The sequence below is a fragment of the Chaetodon trifascialis genome, chromosome 8 (assembly GCF_039877785.1).
Source record: "Chaetodon trifascialis isolate fChaTrf1 chromosome 8, fChaTrf1.hap1, whole genome shotgun sequence".
NCBI lineage: Eukaryota > Metazoa > Chordata > Actinopteri > Chaetodontiformes > Chaetodontidae > Chaetodon > Chaetodon trifascialis.
Window position 1 is genome coordinate 22,212,829 of NC_092063.1, and position 18,063 is coordinate 22,230,891.

The 18,063-nt window shown below is 40.9% G+C and overlaps 1 protein-coding gene across 1 annotated transcript; it reads right to left on the bottom strand.

Moving 5' to 3' along the window:
• Positions 1 to 446: 446 nt before the first annotated feature.
• LOC139335561 (protein-glutamine gamma-glutamyltransferase 2-like) lies at positions 447 to 10,275 on the bottom strand. The gene is made up of 15 exons (XM_070969213.1): positions 10,239 to 10,275; positions 9,542 to 9,736; positions 8,281 to 8,517; positions 8,063 to 8,181; positions 7,704 to 7,832; positions 7,354 to 7,531; positions 6,548 to 6,683; positions 6,081 to 6,184; positions 5,712 to 5,951; positions 5,477 to 5,515; positions 4,647 to 4,700; positions 3,445 to 3,657; positions 3,121 to 3,281; positions 2,183 to 2,322; positions 447 to 835 (listed from the first exon to the last, which is right to left on the bottom strand). Exons 1-15 carry the CDS (start codon positions 10,273 to 10,275, stop codon positions 679 to 681), a joined length of 2,139 nt encoding a protein of 712 aa, XP_070825314.1. The 3' UTR covers positions 447 to 678.
• Between the last annotated feature and the right edge of the window lie 7,788 nt (positions 10,276 to 18,063).

Genomic DNA, 18,063 nt, shown 5'->3' on the forward strand with positions numbered 1-18,063 from the left:
AACTAGTTCATTTTTGGAACGGTGAACTTAGTTCAAAATTTTGAATTATGAACTATAAACTGAACTAGTTCATTTTAAAATTTGTGAACTGAACTTTGAACTAGTTCATGTAGAAAGTGAACTTTCCCAACACTGTGTGCCACAGTGTGCTGGGGCCACCCAGAGTGGTAGCTGTCACACCCAGATGTGAAAATGTGACGATAACGTTTGCTTGATAGCCAGGGTTTTATTGTGCCTGAACAGCAGACAAAGCCCTACGAAGAGGTGGTTATTAACTTACTGCCATGTGTTTTTCTTCCATACTACTTAAATGTAGTTCTTTGTTTGTTTACTGTTTTGAAAGGCTGGATGTTTGCCATCACTCTTCTTTAATATAATATGAGTTACTATTCAAATTTCCAACACTTGCACTGTGGTTTATTTCATTATTGTCTTTATATCCAATATTCAGAATGGATCTCTGAATTGAGACACTTTACTGAGAAACACAATCAGTCATCTTTGCCTAAGATGTGTAGAAAAAAAATTCTAAATACAGTCTTGTAAGAATAAAAAAGAATACTTATTGCATGTCTCAGTACAAAAACATTCACGTATGCTGCTGGTTTAACTCCACTCAAAAGTTTAAAGAGGTTACTTCCAGTTGTTGAAGCTTTAGGGAGGACGGACTCGCCGGTGTCATTCAGTCACGACAGAGACTTTGTGGAAACTCCTGGAAACGATGCCCGGGCTGATGCTGTGTGAGAAAGTGGCCATCAGCAGTTTGGTGCCAGGTGTGGTGGCCATGATGGACACCGTCTTCTCTATTTTGTCGCCTGGCTGCAGGAGAACCAATCTGGGAGACGGAAAAGAGAAATCTTTGCAAACTTCAGCTCTCACAAAGACACATACGGTGAAACTGAAAAAGTCTGGAGATTAGTTGTTTTGTACATTGGTAATAATGTCAGACGATGAACAAAAGAGGAAAATTAGAAAGATCTTTTGATGCTCCACAGCAATATCATGAGATTTTTCTGGCTCCCAGATCTCCCACTCTGTCCTTTCTCAAGCCAAAAAAGCCACTGCCAAAGCAGTTTCATTGTTCCAGTACTTAGCACGGTGATGGGTTACTTCTTAACTAGATTTTTGGCTGAATCTCTTTTCTAATTAGCAAACTTATTTCTCTCTGGGCTGAAACTTTTGCATCATTGTCTGTGCCAATAAAAAGCCACCATGGCTCCAGGGTACTGAAACAAAGCGGAAATAGAACCAAACCAGGAAAATATGGCTTTAAAGCTTTTCAAACTTTCATTGACAAAGTTTGTCCAGTTAAAGTGGTGAAGCAGGGAGAGGAAATGGGAGAGGAGGATTACACCTTCACACCACAAACATTCTTTGACCATGAGGTGATTATTGAGAGACAGAAAATGTGTGTCTCTTAACCTTCCTCAGGATTAACAAGGAGTTGTTTTTGGTCCATCTAAATGAAGTTAATTACCATTTAGCACTGAGCAGAGAGTACCAAGTGGCAGAGTAGCAGAGTCAAAACACATACAACCTGAATCTGAGCCTGAGACTGGTCAACACAGACAAACCTGGCAACCCAGAGGAAATCTAATTTGTATAGAAAGCAAGATTCAACCTGTTTACCAGCCTGAAGTAAAACCAGTAGAACAACACATGAATCTGAACTGTGTTGCAATTTAGTTTTATATTTAGTGTCTTTTCTTATATGGTTTTTCATTACATTCAATTATTAAGCTATTGTCACTTGTTATTGTTTTCAGTCGCTTGTTTTTCCTGTCATTATACTATGCTATTATTTTTATGGAGGAGAGGAAAGTTCATTGTGTGAATATATTAGTAAATGTATCCCCTGAGGTTGATGGGCCCTCGCTCTCCCCACACAGTGACATGACCACACTGGGATGTAACAACATTATGTTCCTGCTGCTGCAACAAAACCGACAGCATTCCCAGACTGCATTCCTCAGACACTTAAACCACCAGCCACCTTTTCTTCCCAGCTCAAACAAAAAAGCTGTGCATGCCTCCCCAGGAATGTGACCCAGAACTTATGTTGTTTTTTTTTTCTTTGAACAACACCTGTTACCCTAGGGAGCCATGCAGATGACAACCAGAAATACCACTTGAGAGTGAGGATTTACTGTGTGTCTTCAAGTCCAACTGTGTACAGACTTACCTGGCCTCATGTTTGCCCTGCAACAAGCCAGATCCCTCAACGGTTAGCACGGCTCCGGTCAGAGTTTTGGACAGAGTGTTGATGAAGGACACCTGGGCTGTTTGCTCCTTCTTCATCTGGATGCTGTCCCCTCCTTCAATCTGTGGACAAGTCACAGTTACAAGCGGAGACATTCATAATACATGTCAAGTGAGCACTGGTCATCTGGTTGTGCCGTGTCCACAAACGAACTGGATGATGAATTGTTCTGTGCAGTTTCTTCTGCCTGAAATTTGCTCCACGCCAACATGAAATCCCACACATTCCTTAGTTACTGCTCTTTGGAACATGCTTGTTTTTTATTTTCTTTCTGTATCTATTGATTTTATCTTTTTATCGTAAGTTTATATTGTCTAGCTTTTGTGTGGATCCCCTTAACTTTAACATCAGTAACATGTCGAATACAGTGAAATGTAGTGCCCAGTACATTTGATCCATCTGAAAGGGGCAGAATTTGTATGTTCTGGTTGACAGAAGAGCCATAGCTAAAAGTGCCAGTACATGTGATTTTTACTGTACAGTGATGACCTATAACACTGTGTGACAGCAGTTTGAACTGACTGAACACTGTCATATATGGCAAATTCTGTGTATCAAATATGGTGTAATATAAACATCATGATATGTTTTAATGAGTGTGAAAATTAAAGATTCCTAACACCAACCTGTGTTGCACAGATGCACAGTAAGAGGAGACTGGCGCTGAATACTCCTCTGATATGAATTTCTGTCTTTGCTTGTCATTAAAATCGTAATTCACCTTGTCATGTTTAAACAACACCCACGAAAGAGATCAAGGTGAGCAACGATGAAGAAGAAAAAGAAAAGAAGACAGTACTACATAATTTATTTGTAACACTTGGTGAGTTGGAGAGTGGGGATGCTGGATGCTGCTGTACCTCTATGGTAATCTGTGGCGATCTTATACTGAACTCCTGTGCAGCCAGGACTCTTTCTTTGGTCCTCACGTCCTTTATCACCACCGCCACTTTCACAATGGCATCATCCGCAAGGATCGACTCATACTCAGAGGCAGGGATGGTGTGGCAGAGCCTCAGAACTGCAGAGAACGTAAAGGATGTGGAAGAATGAACATGAAAGAAACAAACTATCAAACCAAATTAACAGAGTAAATTAGATTACTAAAATTACTTTTAACAATAGTTCCAGACAGTGGACATATTCAGACTGTCCATGAATCCTAAATGTCCTGGGCTCCTCACCTCCACCTGGCTGGATGTGCACTTGTTTGTGTCTTTCCCAGAAGGTCTCCTGTGGGCCGCTGTTGTATTCCTTCAGCTGAGCGTTCAGGTGCTCCGTCAGGACCCTGGGGCTGCTTGACTGGTTTGTGACCGTCACGCATATGACGATGCTGTCACCCACCGATGGCACCTCATCTATGTTTAGGGACACCCCCAAACCAGGTGACATTTCTCCTTTAGATGAAGGGGAGAGATGTGGGCATTGTTTCAAATAGTTACCAAATAAGTCAATGAAGAGCAGACGGCATTTGTTACAGGTGAAAAATAAACTGATACTATTGATGTAAACTGCACATGTTTACATGTCAGGTTTAGTCCTTGAACACAATGTTTTTTGTGTTTAATTAAACGCTATATGGCCGAAAGTATGCAGACATCCCTTCTGATTGGTGGGTTAATCTGCCTCATTTCCAGGTGAATAAAATCAGTGTCCCTTTAATGTTCTGCAACTGACAACATAACTGCCAAACACAACCAGTTATATATCTTATTAGATTTTAGTGACCATGTAAAATGGAACTTTGAAACACGTAATATTTCACATCTAACCTCCCTGTGGAGACACATTAACACAGAGCACATCATTACAACTCAAATATTATGAGGGCTATTTGTGCATATTTCCTGCTCCTCATAGTCAGTACATGTTGCATGCTTCCAGACTAACTGTAAAAGTTTTCAGAGTTTGGAATGTCTTCAACAACTTGCTGTGGTTGGACAAAAGAGAAATTTTGAATTGAAACAACCTGAATACTAAAAATGTAAAGCTTCGCCTTCCAATCTACCGGAAGTCTGTGGCGAGCAAATGATGATTCATAAATGTCAGAAATTTCAATATACTGCTCACTACAGGATGAAGTATTGAGGGTTTATTATGTGAGAAATAGTAAAGAAATGGATAAGGGAATGATTTCAGCATTGTGTATATACAATATATATAGAGTCTAAAATGCTTTCGTCCCAGGTTCCTTGTCCACACACACTAATATTACTACTAAGCATATTACTACTTATTAGCATATATATTATTAGTACATGTGATGCCAGTACTGTGACAGCATTAGTCCTTTTCGGTGGCAGACACCCTGTGGCATTGTGAAAATGAAGCCAGAATAGTGACTCAGTAAATGTATTGTGACAGCAAGACTACAATGGGAGCTTACCTGCATTACTACGCAGTGAACCAGCATCAGAAGCATTTTGTGCTGAGAGAGCAGCTGTGAAAGCAAATGGAAAATGATCAACAGTTCATCAAGGATAAAAGGATACCTTTCAGCAGGAGAAAAAAATGGCAGCCAGACTTCATGCTGTGAGCTCATTCGTAAAATTAGGCTTGGCAGACATAAAATATCATTCTTCATTTGGAAATGAAACTTATTTTGTGTCTTGTAATTATTCAAAACCGGTATGTGGATATTTAGGGAGGAATTTTAGGTTTCCAGAAAAGCAGACAAGCTTAGTGGTGCATTTGTCCATGCAAGTTAAAGCTGTTGTCTGAGTGATGGAGAGAGCTGTCAGTTATCTGTTGTGCAGCTTACATTGTACTTCAAGTGAAGTGTGCCTGGAGGAAATGTATTCCTGTCCAAGTGAAAACTGTGGGATGGCTTGAGGCCAACAGAAAGCACCAGTGACAATTTGCATCAGAATATTTTCACATTAACTTCTGTTTTTGTCTTCTGTGCCCTGCATTGTTTCTCCTTCCACTACCCTTCAACGTTCTGGGCAACTTACTGTCACCTGTAGATCAGCAGAAGAGTGTGAAGTCTTTGGCAGGAATGCGTATCCCATGTGTGCATGTGTGCATGAGATAAACAGAATGGGAAGCAACTCATATAAAAACAGCTCGAAAGCGCTTATGAAGGGGAAAAAAAAACGTCCACTGGGGTCTGTCAGGTTGCAATAACTTTCATTTTAAGGTATTTGTGTGTGAATGTGTACTGTATGCTTTCATGGGGAAAGGAGGACCAAGACATTTCGTTTCACAGCCACTGACCTCCGCAGAGCATCGCTCTCATTCTGACGAGTTGTTCCCCTGACAAAGGACAGAAAATACAGAGAAAACTTTAGAACACATGTGGAGAACAAAAACAGATGCCGCTTCTGCTGACAAACTGTGCACACACGCAACTAGCTGCTTTTTAAAGAAGTTACACCACACTATATCTAATGTATTTTTTAACTCAGTAAATCTCTCTGTGGGAAGCCTCAGACAGGGGCCCTTGTCTTACTTTTCTTGATCTTATAATTCTGTGTCAGATTCTCTGGTCTGTCTGAATCGATGCTCTTGGTGTAGATGATCTGTCCCACGCACTCAGTGTCCACTGTCTCGCCCACCACCTGTCCATTGTGCACAATCAGTCGTAGGACGTCGGCGTCAACAGAGGCACAGATGAATGCGAAGTCGTAAGGGGTGCCACGGCAACGTTGCTGAATGGCAACTACTGGGCAAGGGCCACAGCAGTATATCCCTGCACAGAATGTTTGACATAGCAAGGTGGTCAAGATTTGGGTCCAAATTTGAAAGTCAAAGCTAAAAAAAAAAGAAATGTGAAGAAATGGCAGCACCATGTTGAATCCCACTTCGATCAGGGACCCACCTGCACTCTTCTCCTGGGGGGTCGGGTCCACTACCTGCCAGCCATCAAACCCAGCACCGAGGTCTGGTCTCCTCATCCAGCACTCCACCCACACATGGAAGTTCCTGCAAGAGGACACACAGGTATGGATGCACACACATACACACACATTCTCTTCAAATGAGTATGCATGAACCAATGCACACAGCATTCAAGAGGAATGATATATATGAGCAAAGGCAAATGAACTTGCAAGACGGACGTAGATATATGACTTAGATGTTGACTTCAACCCACAGAAATGTAGGCTTCAGGGTTTCTGAGTTCATATAAACAATCATTTGCTCAATGTTAAACCGCACAGCAGTACACTTAATTGTAGTAAATCAATAGAGAGCTTCTTGAAAAATTCCTATTAAAGGTAAATGTCAAATCATTCCGATAGCTAAACAAGTAAAAGACCAACTGTGATAGCAAGAGACACCAACCAAATGCTGTCCTTCGACACGTTGCGCTTTTCCCCCGTGCTGGAGTAATATTCTACAATTTTCATGTTGCCATCACCGTCATGGGCTGCGTTAAAAACTGTCACCACCCTGGAAGGAATCCCCAGCACTCTCATCACTGGAAGAAAAAAGTTTAAACTTTCAGCGTTAAACTGAAGGTCACTGAAAATACAAAGAATAATAGCACTTTATAATAATAATACTAATAGCACTTTAGTCAGGTGTTGGTCCACCACAAGCCTCCAGAACAGCTACGGTGCTATTTTCACACATCTTCAAGTCTCTGGAGGTTTCCTGGATGGATGAACAGCATTCATCCAAAAGACAGACCCTAATTTCTCTCCTATAGGTGTTCAACTGGATTGAGACTTGGTGAGTGAGGACCTTAACTTCCCATAACCATCATTCTCAAACCATTCAGTCACCAAACGTGGCCTCATGGAATCATGTTTTTGCAATATATTCTTCTACTTATTTAGGTTTTAGGTCAAGCCTTGTGAGCAAGTCCTGGAACTAATTAATAGTGTTGATTTCTGGAAGGACGAGCGACTAATAACTAGGATGAAACCAAAAAATAACACTGACTAATGTATCATTAATATAGTCTGTTGGGTTTAGTGTATGTCAGGACCATGGCAAGAAACTAAAACCTGTGATAACTACGAATGTTACTGGACTCTGCAGGCCAATTAAAATGAAATGAGATGTTGGGCAACTGCTCTGCAGTGACGCTCAAATGTCATGATTTTGGCATAAATGCAATCTTGTGTGTCAGTTATTCAAAGCACCTGTGCAGAGGACAGATGCAAAGACCCAGCACTGCCCATAGCGCACAGGGCTGCACTTGGACGAGGCCCAGCGGTGAAGGATGTCGGCGCTGCTGCTCCACTCTGTGGGACTGACACCATCTTTGTAGCTGCCACTCCACTTGCCTTCCAAAATACCATAGTCATCATTACAGTTCACCTTTGACAGGAGGCAAGAAAACAGAGAATTACTACTGACCAGTGCTTCTTTCTTCACTGTGAAACTGCAGAGAAATAGTTTAATTAGTAACATAAGGCATGAAGGGAACTGCTTGTACATGTTTGTACATTTTTATCACACATACATACAGTGTTTGTGAGTGCTGTCTTACCATAGCACAGATCACCCTGCTGAGGTAGACAGGGTCTGCTCGTAGGATGTAGTCCTTGTTTTTGTCTCTGAGGTGCTGAGGGCTGACATGAAGGAGCTGCAGACATGCCTCAAGGACCCCAGGCTCATACTGTATACATGGAAACACAAACAAAGCTGTACTGAAGTCTTACTCTTAAATAATTGTCTCGCCCCTCCCCTTCAGCCTGCACTAGACTAACTTGTGTTCTCCTGCCAAGGGGAGTGTTATTACTCTGATTTGGCTGCTTTACACTCCTTTGCACATATATTGAGCCAGTTTGTGACATAATGCTGTGATTATACATGAGCCATGGTTGCATATAGTTGGGTGTCACATACCTGACCAAATGACCAGGGCTGCTTACTAATGTTTAGATTGCTTCCCATGTACACCAACCCATAATCACTCTTGATGTACTCTTGTATTTGGACATCTGAAGGCATGTACACAGGATCGTCTGAAAAGCAATGGCAGTGGTGTGGAATGAGGTCTATAACAAGATAACGACAAAAACATGCAAACAGTAACAGACAGGAGTATTAGTACAGGCACGCACCTTTCAGCCAAGGGTTGCAGAGCAACACAAATGTTCCCACTGCATACCTCGTTGTGCTTTGTGTGGCCTCTATGTTGACCTGGAGGTGGTACAGACCCACAGAGGATAGAACAGGGGAGCAGATGTGGATGGTGACTGACTTAGGATGCCTGTCACCTGGGTAGATTTTGGCTGACCAGTCTTGGGGATTGGACTGCTTACCAGAGGGCTGGACTGGGATCCTTTTTGACATATCACCTGCATGATGAAAGAAAACACAGTTTACTTAAAGCTAGACTGCATAATTATCACTAGTTGCTTATGGTGGCAGGTGTGTGGCCCATTATTTTTCAGACTATTGGGTTTCAGAATAATGGGCAGTCTTCAGCAATGTAGCATGTGACACAGTGGCCAATGTTGTGCAAAAGTTGCATAGTCTCACTTTAAGCCTGTAGGTATGCAAGGTGAGTAAAAAGTCTTGTGCCCATCTGAAACGCAGCTTAATTGCAGAGAGGGACAACCTGACATGTCCAGAGTTTTAATGTTAAATGTAAAATGCTCTGAATGAGGCACTATTGTTTTTGGTTAATTTCTGTTTCACTCTATCACGTCTTTCCTGCGCCGTCCTGTTTACCGCATCCAGTCCTCTGCTGCCCTTCACACCTTTACTCTCCTGTGTTGTCCTTGTCTGTGTTGTTTGTTCGATCATCCCTCTTGCCCATCTTTTACTGTCCTTTACTTGGCTCTTCTTTTCCACGAATTAAAAGGATTGATACCATTCTCATGTTTGTGTGCTGAGTATGGAGCTGGAGTCGAACATAGTTAGCCTAGCATAGCATAAAAACTGGAAGCAGGAAAAATGGCTTCATCGCCTAGAAAGCTCACTAACTAACACACATCTAATTTGCAAAATATATACACAAAAATAAAATTCAATTAATAATTTGTGGTTTGCTATATCTCAAATAATTTCAACTGTGTAGTCAGAGAAGCTACGTACCTCCTTAAAATAAAAAAATGCTGTTTTTATACTTCTTTTACTGCACAGATTGAAAAAAAGAGATAAAATGTGTTAATTTGAAAATGTTAGAGATGCTGGTGTATGCGTCTTTTCACTTTGGACAAAGCCAAGCTAGCTGTTTCCACTGTCTCCTGTCTTTATGCTTAGTTGGGTAAAACACATCATGGCTCCGGCTCCTTACTTAAGGCACAGACGTAAGACTTATGTCAATTTTCTAGTTTATTCTTTTGGAAATGACACAATTGATTCTATGTTTTATACCTAGCCAAACAGTTAGGACCAGTCTTTCGGTGGCAGGCCTCCACGACCAGCTGCCAAACAGCAGAGTGAGTTTGAATGGTTTCCCTCTTCGCACCACCAGGTGCTTTCTGCTGAGCCCCTGTGTCTCATGGGAAATGTGGTTTTCATGAGCCTCAAAGTTGACCAACTTCAGTCGGCAGTGGCCGTTATCAGTGCCTGGAAAAACAAATGATGTGTCATGAAAACCACATTGATCTAAAGACAGTCGAAGAAACAGGGGTTTCACTCACAGGATGCATCACAATGATCTATCAAAAAGCAGAAAGTGGAGCAGCAGCTGAAATGAAAGAGAAGCTAAAATACTTAATGCTTAAGTCACACTTTTTTCAACAAACTGGAAAAGATATGTACAGATCCTTCAGCAAAATATCAGATAAAAGTAATTTTAGTCACTCATTTTAAATCAATCTACTTGATTTCTGTTGAAATCGTACAACAAAAATTGAGACACTGTAAATGTAATTCACTTGATCCACGTTAAAAGTTTGTTAGAAAGTGTTGCCAACCTGAGTCTCAAATGACAAGTTTATGTAAAATCTGAAGAAAGTACATCAGTATAGAGCTTCATTTCATTTCAAAGTAACTCAAAAGCATGCACACACCTTTCTCCAGAGAAGAAAAAGCTTGAAGGTACGCATGATTTACAGAGTGAACTCACCACAGATGTTGTGTACTGTCTGTTGCATGCCGTTCATTGTCTGACAGCAGGAGTTACAAGTGACTGAAGGAATGACAAGCAGGCTCCACCTTCCTACTGATGAACATCTCCCTGTCCTCTTTTTTTTATGTTCTCCTCACAGCAGTCAATAGTGGCAAACCATGCCCCAGAAGCAGTAAGTCATTAACGACAGTTTTAAACCAATGGAGTTACAACAAGCGATAGCAGCAGCAGGTGAAGGTATCTGAGCATACAGCGCACTATAATATTTAACACTGAAAGTCTCACCAAGTGTAACGTTTAGTTTATCTGACTCTATGTTAAGAAACTTCAATAATATTCAAGGACATCTAACACAAAAGATGAGACAGGTGACAGCACACTGGGGGTTAATGGCAGAAACAAGCACAGTGACATGCCATGTTTTATTAGTTTTAACATTGTCAGGGGGTTGCTGATTCAACTCGAGTCATTTTTGAGTCTGTTTGTGGTGTTGGATGGCTTCATATGGTAAAACTGCAGTATCCTGGTTCTCCATTTATACAAATAAGGTTGACAAAACATGTCCCATGCTTAGTAACATTAACCAAAAAGCACAGTGAACCTCAGGCCTGTGGGGTTTCTGGGATCTGGGTAGTTTGAGCCAATCAGTAGTTCAGTTTCACACCTGGCTTATAATATTTGGTGACTTAAATATTTGCTCATATTTGATCAACCTTGCAATTGACCTCATTAATGAAATCCCCTTTGAGAGAGAATTGTCTGTTTGCTATCTATGAACTGCTGACTGGTTTCTCCAGCTATTTCTGTCGGTGTGAAAATGTCTGTAGGCCTAACAGTACAGACCGTCTGCTGTCAGGGAGTGTGGAAACTGTTCAGATGGACCACCTGCCAATATTTAACAAACTCCTGTTCTTCCTTTGTGGAGGAGTGCATTGTGAAAAATATTGAGTGACTGAAAGGATCAAAGTGACATTGCAGGTGCTGGATTTTGATCAATTATTTAGTTAATTAATGATTCAAAGAGACTAAGATGCTCTTTGAGGCAGTGCACAGCAGTGCTTTGAGCTGAATGCTAACATCAGCATGCTAACATGCCCACAACGTCAAAACACAATGATGTTAATCACGTATAATGTTAACTATTTTCATGCTAAATGGACTGTATTTATATAGCAATTTTTTAAGTCCAATGACCAGCCAACATGCTTTCTGCATTCAAACACACACACACACAAAATGGTAGCTAGGCCACCTGCTCATCACGAGCATTAACCATTCACACACCAAGCACCACCACCAAGCTGAGCCACAGCCACACCATCTAAATTTAGTGTGTTAACATGCAGATGTTTGTTTATTACCACTAAATACACAGCACATCAGACACTGTGGGAATATGTCTTACTTAGCTCGTCAGGTATTGGACAAATTCAAATTTTGACCTAACGATGGAGGAAGATGACAAGTTAAAGTTATTACAACTCGTTCTCAGGTAGATCTGAACGTCCTGCTCGTTCTGGAGCCAGCTGATATTGGGCAAGAGGTGAGGTACATCCTGAAAAAGATGCCACTCATCACAGTCATCACAGGGCTGACACAAACACACACATAGAGACAAATTCATGCTCACAATGACACCTGTGGACACTTAAGAGTCACCAGTTAACCTCTCTGCAAGCAAACACACACACACACACACACACACACACACACACACACACACACACACACACACACACACACACACACACACACACACACACACACACACACACACTTTGCAGTATAAACTCCAATTACATCCAGTTACTGAGCTTATGTTCTTACGTTTGGTTGTACAATAACTAAATGTAAGTTCATGACCACATGTAAAGTTTATGCATTATAAATGTAAAGCCTACAGTTAGTGATTTATTTATCTAAATTTAAAACCAATACAGAAGAGTAAAGGTAATGAGTTCCACAGTGTCTCACACACTCAAGCATCGTCGATGACTCAAGCATAAAGTCTGAGAGCTATCACACATGTTTTGATTTGGAAATGCATCTGTTTGAAGGTGTGTTGAGGAACAGGTGGGGTGTCCGCCCGCATGCATTCTCTAGAAAGGCATGGCAAGTAACTGAGAAGAAAATGACACATCGTGGCCATCCACCAACATCTTTGTGGTTCCTTCAACACACAGTAGTCCATAGGTGCAAGCCAAACCTCTCTGACAAACATTTCAACAATTATTAAACTGATACTATTGGCTGTGGAGCAGCAGCAGGTGAGGAGTGGTCTAACCATGTATATAATATGCAATACTGGTTGCCTCACAGGTTAAATATGAAGCTTTTTTGACCAGCTTTCCCTCATTCCACACATATTAAAACATGTTAGGTAAGTGACTGGGATTTCCCACAGGAGGCAGCGATCTGAAGAAAAAAATAAAAGGAAAATCATTTAAGTGTGAGGTGTTCTTTGTATTTCAAAGATTAGTTTGACATTTTGGGCAATACGCAAATTAGCTTTCTTGATGAGAGCTCGAGGAGAAAATGTAATATCTCTGTAGAATCAGGAGATGGGTATCTGAGCTCAGAGTAAAGTCTGGAGAGCTACAACTTGTTTTTATCCTTTGCTTTTTGGACGGATTAAACAAAGGAGATATCACATTAATTGGGGAAACAATGAAACACGCTTAATCGCATTAGAGGAGCTTTTGCACAAAATGTCAAACTGTTCCTTAAAGACCTTAAATTATGTAAGAGAATGAAAGTTTTCAAGGACTTGAAGGTGATAATAATAACCAGACCAAGACCACAGAGTGACCACAAAAATAGAAACTCCTGTACAATGTAAAGCAATGTAAGTATTACCTCAGTGTAAGATTTACTCACCTTTTACACCAAATGACTCAACACTAAGTCACATTTTAGAGACAATGACAGTTTCTACTACATATCATGCACTCCTGTCAGGCGCTGCGCTGGTTTCCTGTTCTCTCTTTGCTGTTTTGGGTGAAGGGCTCCCTCTAGCTGCACAGGTGAGACTGTATTAACTCTAATGATCCTGCTGGAAAATGAGTTAACTGATCTACACATGTATTTTCCATCCATCCATTTTCTATACCGACTATCCCTTTTCGGGGTTGTGGGGGGGCTGGAGCCTATCCCAGAGGTGGGGTCCACCCTGAACTGGTCGCCGGTCAATTGCAGGGCAACATACACAGACATACAACCATTCACACTCACACTCACACCTAAGGACAATTTAGACTCACCAATCAACCTAATGAACATGTTTTTGGTCTGTGGGACCTGGAGAGAACCCACGCATGCACGGGAAGAACATGCAAACTTCACACAGAAAGGCCCGACCTGGGGATCGAATCAGTGACCTTCTGCTTCCGCTTCCAACTGTATTTTTTTTCCTGGTTATTTCTGACAGTGATAAGCTCAGTCTCAGCATTTCATTTTCCTAGTAATGATAATTTGAAGATGATGTGTAGTACATTTGCTGAGATACAAAAAGTAGGTTTTTAGTTCTTCAATTTACTGATTATGGTACATAATTATTAATTATTCTAATGTTATGAACTGTTGGTTGGACACTTTGGGATTTGGGGAATTGTGAATTCTCTTTATGTTCTGAATTTAGACAAACCAAACAATCAAGCAATTAATGGAGAAAATAATCAGCAGATTAATCCATAAATAGTTCCAGACCAAGTTAAAAATGAACTAAACCTCAACCAGTTACAACAGTAAAATTAGTTACTTTTACTTTTAAAACTTTAAGAACATTTGGACTAAAGTAGTGGACTGACCATCAGACAGACTTGACTGATTTTTCAGCAAATGATCAGGTTAAATCACTCATTCTGAGCTAGTTATTAGTTGGAAAGAAAAAAAAAAAACAACCTAATTCACCAATTTCTTATGCAAGTCATTCTTCCTGCACAAACTCCATTTACAAGATGTCCTACAACACAATGGCTTTTAACATAACAAGCATATTAAAAATGAAAATATGTTAAATATGTTAAACGTTAATATGGTGAATAACTAATGGAAATCAGTGTGTGTTATGTGAAATAAAGTTTAGAGCCCCAGAGTAGGACTCAGACAAGGAGTACCTGCAGCCGTTCAATGTAGTTTTATTAGAAAAGCTGATGAGCTGATGTTTTTAAAAAGAGGCTCAAGACCCATCTTTTTAATCAGGCTTTTAACTGACCCATTTAACTATTTATAATTTCTTAAGTTGACTTCTATTCTTACATTTTTTATTATTATTTCATAAAAAAAAATATTTTTTATTTTTATTTTTTATTGTGTTATTTCAATGTTTTATTTCAATTGTTTTAGTCATTATTTATGGTCTGTTTTATACATTCTATTGTTTTATCCTCAGCTTCTATACCTTTTATCTTATTTTACTGTTCTAGCCCCTCATTTTCCAGTGTTTCCTCCTGGGGGCCTACCACACCGGGAATCGATTCTGGTTCACCGATGGGGGGGCTGTTCCATGGATGGCCCTGGCCCGGGTAGCTAGAGAGCTTCACGCCTTGGTGTGGAGCCTCCTGTCTGCCTGGGCTGGGGTGGTCCCTGTGTCAGCGCCCCCGCAGTCATGGACCAGGATTCCTTTCGGTGTGCATGGCCCCCAAAGGCAGCTTCTTCTTCACCTCGGATTTCGGTGCCCAGCCATGTCTCCACAGCGACAGATAGTGGATGTATGTGGGGGTGTGTATGTGTGTGTATGTTTGTGTGTGTGGGTATGTATGTCTGTCCGTATGTCTATGTATGTGCGTGAGTGTGTATGTAATTGTGTATCTGTGTGTATATTTGGGGGGGTGGGAGGTTTCGGGTTCTCACAGTGTTTTGTATTGTTTTGTTTTTGTTTTTACCCTCTGTGAGGCACTTTGTGTTACTGTAATGTATGAAAAGTGCCATATAAATAAAGTTGATTTGATTTGATTTGATTTGATTTGATTTGAGAGGCTGGCTGGACGCTGGGTGAGACAGGCAGACATCACAGGAGGACATGAACCTGAGGCACCAGCAGGAACTAAATGAATGAGGGTTCAGGAAACCACGAGGACGCTAACAAACCTCACCACTGAGCCCGAGTATCAGCACCACACAGGTAGACTGATGACGGGAGGACCAGGCTTGGAAGACTGCAGGCTGATGGCATGATGAGGAGCGGGTGTGCTGGCTGATGCAATCAGGAGGAGTGGATGGTTGGAGGTGTGCAGGAGGATCGCTACACCCACAGACACACAACAAGCACAGACAGAGAGGGAGAGAGAGGCGCAAACACTGGAAACATATGAAGAGGGAGAAACCTGGAGCCTCGGCCACGACTATAACACACTCACAGCAATCACGCATGCTCTCTACTGGAAATGCATCTTTTACCTTTTAAAGTGTAGAATGTAAACCTCTCATAAGCGTGGTCCACTGCTCTGAAAATGTCTGTAGCTCTTCCAGCATTTTAAATACAATCAACAGTCTTAAGTCATGTCAGATGAATGCGAATGGTGAAAGGAGACATTGCATTTTTAGGGCTAGATTCACTTTTGTGCTCCAGAAAGACGAGGAGTGGTACAGATGGGTCAAATCAAAAATAGTTAACTTTTTATTTTTGTCAAAGAAAATTTGATACAAAATGGCATATTGGGGCCCATTAATAATTGACAAGTACAAACCTGGATTTTTTTTTTTTTTTTTTTTGTTCTGTATGTATGTAGCGACAAAAATAAAATTTGTAAAATAAGAAACAGAGTAACTGTGACTGATTGTTAAGTTGCTGGATAAGTTTCCTTTGAAAGCACTTTGAACAGCGACTGGATCAGGGTTGGAGTCAATTCACTTTGCTCTGTTAAACTACAGATATTCTATAGTCATCAGAAAATTACCACATTATCAATATTTAAAAAGTTGTATAGTTCGGATCGAATGTCGCATATTTCAGAATGAAATCAACACAGACCGGACCTGCTGTTTTAGAACATGTCTCCTTCGACATGCTTTGAATTCCCAAACATTTATCAAGGCGATTTGATTTCAACCCTGGTACCAGCATTATCTGGAACGTTTCTCGAACAAAAACCACACAAAACACCTGAAAACATTGCATTCCGTCACCATGGCCGCACACAAAAACAAATCCTGATTTGAGCATTCATCAACAATTAATATTCTCCCTCAACAAGGCACTGCATTAGTCCTGCAGAGACACATCGCTAACAAGGGTGAACTGCTCACATTCTGCGAGTGATGCTGATCAGTTCAACCCCCGCCTGTAGTTAAAGACCAAGACAAACAAAAATATGATACATTCTAAAGGTTACACGGGTTATAAAGGAAGCCTACGACTTCAGTGGCTTGTAACACCGCTGTCAGCTTTAAACTTATGGATGCTGTTGAAGTTACACACTGGATTTTCAGGTTTCCAAACACCTGAAGGAAACATTTAACAAGACAAAAGCTGACTGTAGTTAGAAGGTTTTCACACATTCACGACAGCGTGAGGCACCAAAAGGCTCCACCAGAATACATGTACAACCTCAGATTAGCAATGTTGCCTGCAACATCAACATATCCTTAAACTAAACTGATGCGACAGAAAAGGCTGATAAGATACGGAAAATTAAGTTACACATGAGTCAGTTCAGTCAAAAATGACAAATATACTGAATATTTTTCAGTAGGAAAATATTTTTTTTGCATCATTAACCAATGCAAAGGTTGCACATGCACAACGGGACAGACAGGGAAATATATTCTCTATGAGGGAACAAAACATGGAAAAACATAAATGCTTCCAATGAGATGCTAATTTACAAACAAAATACTTCTACTCACCACTGAAGGGCACATGTATTAATGCACCATTTGCTTGGATTTACCAAGTCTGGGTATAAAGTCACTTCCTGCCAGAAAACTAACATTTTTTGTACCATTTTTTCGATTAAAACCCTTTTTGTTTCAATAAATACGAAATACAACTAAACGAGTTGTATTTTCCACACACATGCACCCGCACACACATTAAAACCCCATACTTCAGGAATGTAAAAACATGTTAGCTTACGTTACTTAGAACAACAACAACAAATAAAGTTTGATGCAGACGTTTCTAACTACGACGATAAACACACACACGCGCGCACGCACGCGCGCGCACACACACATGGACAGTTTCTCATCTCACACTCTGAGCACATGATGTGGACACGTCTTTGTTATTGCTGCTTATTTGAACTGAAAATCAATGCCGTACAACCAAACCATGCAGAAGTAGATGAGGATGGAACCTGATGAGACTATTGCAGAAAAATAATAAAATAAAGAAAGGCTGGATACTTCTGGGCTAAGATAAGACATCCCGGGTATGTTCCTTCACATGGTAGAGGCCACCGATTTAAGGCATGAACACCACCTTTCTGGACTGATCTGGCATGTCCCACACTCCACTGAGCCCTTCCTGAAGTCACCGCTGCTCTCCACTGATTAGAACTGTCAAACATGGCTGTGTCGTTCCGCTTTGTGTTGATCTTCTGAACTTCCTCTGCTGGGAGCTTCCCCACATGACAGTAACCGGCAGGTGGTTTGAGGAGCGTTCATCTAGAGGCATCTGGCCAACTTTTCTCACTTGAACTCTGGGCTGAAAAAGTGGAAATGAAAACAAACACGCACACACCTTCTTCAAGCATTTTCTAAACCTATTCTCAACCTACACGACGCCCATGTCTGCATCCAAAACGTTGATTTAAGACTTTGCTCTGCTCCAAACACCTGAGACTCTGGCTGAACGCCCTGCTAACGAAGAGAGGACATC

What these genes read in the sequence shown, in the direction of transcription:
- LOC139335561 (XM_070969213.1), bottom strand. Translation starts at nt 10,275, where the DNA reads ATGAACGGCATGCAACAGACAGTACACAACATCTGTG. An exon ending in GACAGTACACAACATCTGTG is followed by an intron (nt 9,737 to 10,238) that starts GTGAGTTCACTC and finishes TTGTTTTTCCAG; the next exon opens with GCACTGATAACGGCCACTGC. An exon ending in AGCCCTGGTCATTTGGTCAG is followed by an intron (nt 7,833 to 8,062) that starts GTATGTGACACC and finishes CCATGTATACAG; the next exon opens with TATGAGCCTGGGGTCCTTGA.